Below are 2,874 nucleotides of genomic sequence, written 5' to 3' on the forward strand. Positions count from 1 at the left end.
AATGTCTGATTCCTTTAAAACAGGAAAACTACATGTACATGTGTTTATACTGTTGATAGTCTGACTGAATGGATGTAGACTCCAAGTAGAAGTCTGACATTCCAACCTCACATTTCACGCAGACTTTTCCTTTTCTTTTGCTATCTTTGTGTTAACGTATTCAAAATCCCTTCACTACAACCTCTGAGCAGCAGCCTACACAATGAAAATGACAAGTTCTCATCTTCCTTTGTGCAAATTTTCCAACAAAACTATTCACTATTTTGCTGGGGCATCATCACTGCATCCTGGGCTTAGCTCAGCCCACAACAACTGTAATTGGTTTAAAGAAATACAAACAAACCACAGAATTTTTTAGCCCCTATAGCAGAATGAGGTGCAGTCAGACCATCCTGCAATACTGACCCAGCACTGTGGAGATAGGTCTGGATATGTTAAACTAGGCCTTTTGATTGAGGTAAAATGTGTCATAACCTATCATTATAAATGCTGCTGTAGCACTACAGAGGCTACAAACCTTGCTTGTGTTGTATCTGCTCTCAGATGTACGTCGCTTTGGATAAAAGCGTCTGCTAAATGAAATTGTAGAAATCATATCCTCCATATGTAAAAGAACATCCTTGTCTGGTTCAGACTGCAGCAAAGACTACATCATTATTTTCATTAGGAATGTCCTCATTAAGTCTTTTTGATACGATCCGAGTCATTTACTATGTGCCGATACCCGATACGACTGTCTCAGATAATTCACACCTTAAGCGTTATTGATTTGCTGTAGTACCTGGTTGTGCCACTAGATGGAGCCTCTCACTGTCTAGTACCGTATTAGTCTGATTCATCAGATGTAGGATGTAGGTATAGTCCTGAAGCAACCTGTCACACTAATAATGTAAAGTTTTGTGGAGGATGTGGATCATGTAAAGCAGCCCTGCTGGTATTTTTTGTTAAATGATCCATTCTGATGAACGTGCAAATGTTCCACCACGTTAACTCCACCTGTCGCTGTTTTGAGGGAACACCAAAGCCACATGTTTCGGTTCAGCCTTCCTATGAGAGCTGTGATTGGTTTACAGCAGGGGTGCCCAATCCTGGTCCTCGAGGGCCCCTATCCAGCATGTTTTAGATGTTTCCCTCGTCCAACACACCTGATTCACATGATCAGGATCGTTATCAGGCTTCTGCAGAGCTTGATGATGAGCTGACCATGTGAATCAGGTGTGTTGGAAGAGGGAAACATCTAAAACATGCTGGATAGGGGCTCTCGAGGACCAGGATTGGAGACCCCTGGTTTACAGTAACACCAACAGTCCAGTGTGTTTTTTTTCCCCCTACAGCAGAATGATATGCAGCCACACCATCATGTGCTACCGAATGGTCTGACAAAGTGAGACTAACATCAGAAAAGATGGACAGTTTTCATGTTTGCAAGCGGAGAGCATTGTGGGGGTTTAGTTAGTCAAGAGGCACCGTGACAAAGACACCTGTGACACTTTACTACCTCAGGCTGTGTACAGGTGTTACATAAAACACACTGTTCTTACATCCTTGTCGTGTTATGCAACGTGTACCTTTGAGACCTGGAACATGTTTCTGTGAGTACAAACAGCAACATCAGCACAGGATGTTGAATAACATGGAAAAATCCCAATTGCACACTACAATCTTGATTCATATTGTAATATTTGTTGAAAATAATTGCAATATGAGTGGGTTTTTTACATATTGTTCAGCCCTAGATGTTTGTGTCTAAGCAACAATAACACTACAAGGGCAACAGAGCACAAGACAACAATCTGATTTCTCCAAGCAGACTAGACGGTAGGATAACATCAACTACACATCCATGCTGTCTGCAGCTGTCCAAGACTTCAACAAAATGAGGAGTTGTGGAGAAATGACCAAGTAAGTTCATATAATTATAAATCACTGAAACACTGACAATGTGGCTCATCAGTGATCTGCTAATTCTCTTCGTAGAGAGAAAAACTGTCTTTAGTGTCTTAGGAAAGGAATCTCACAACTTTAAAGCTCTGAAGAACTCTGCTCACACTAAAACAGCACAGAGCAAAGTGGAATCGCATCGATCATGTTTGCTTCACATTTTAAGTGCAAGCAGCGCCAGAATGCGGCTCCGCGAGTCTCTCACCGTTTTCAATGAGGTACTTGACGATGTCCTTGCAGCCGGCCTCCACGGCGTGATGCAGCAGCGTGCAGCCGTCTGCGTCCTGCAGCAGGATGTCCGCCCCCTGCTGGTGGAGCTCCGTCAGCTGAACAACAACGCAGCACAACTGTGGTCAGCATCACCACAAACAGTGCTGCTGCTTTAAACCGTCTGCTTCCTCACATACGCAGCTTTACACGGATCCTTCACTGAAGTAAAAGTACTGATTCCAGACTGTAATATCTCTTTGTTAGAAGTCTTGCATTAACAGCTTTACTTTGGTATTAATATGCATTTAAAGTATTAAAACTAAAAGTTCAAATTGTAAAAAAATATCTCAAATCAACTCAAATAATCATAGTGATCACTATTTGCAGCAGACTCACCCTGTTCAGGTCCTGATCCTTGATGCAGCTGATTAGCTCTGCATCTGCAAACACACAAAGCCCAGTTAGCAACACTTTTTAAATCCTATTTATTATCTTTAGCGTCATTTTTAAACAACAGTGAGCAGTTTTTGTAGCATTTGGGACATTTCATAGAGTTAAAATCCTCGTCTCTGTCTGGATAAACTCTGTAGCAGGTACAGAGTTTACAATATTTCATGCATGACAGCTCTGAGGTGCAGACTTTGTGTCCAGAAAGAATTATTTACCTTTTTCAGGGTCTTGTGAGGTAGCAGTGGAAGATCTGTCAGCAGAAGAAGAAGAAGA

At 41.9% G+C, this 2,874-nt stretch overlaps 1 protein-coding gene across 1 annotated transcript in view; it reads right to left on the reverse strand.

Moving 5' to 3' along the window:
* LOC103373113 (diacylglycerol kinase zeta-like) overlaps positions 1-2,874 on the reverse strand; it is a 74,186-nt gene that overhangs the window by 6,300 nt on the left and 65,012 nt on the right. The window contains exons 28-30 of the mRNA XM_008302928.1: positions 2,817-2,851; positions 2,548-2,591; positions 2,147-2,267 (exon numbers count right to left, since the gene is read on the reverse strand). Coding sequence (XP_008301150.1) covers positions 2,147-2,267; positions 2,548-2,591; positions 2,817-2,851 — 200 coding nt within the window. The remainder of the gene's footprint in view (positions 1-2,146; positions 2,268-2,547; positions 2,592-2,816; positions 2,852-2,874) is intronic.

This window comes from Stegastes partitus, unplaced genomic scaffold (genome assembly GCF_000690725.1).
Source record: "Stegastes partitus isolate 25-593 unplaced genomic scaffold, Stegastes_partitus-1.0.2 Scaffold1909, whole genome shotgun sequence".
In the NCBI taxonomy this organism is placed as follows: Eukaryota; Metazoa; Chordata; class Actinopteri; family Pomacentridae; genus Stegastes; species Stegastes partitus.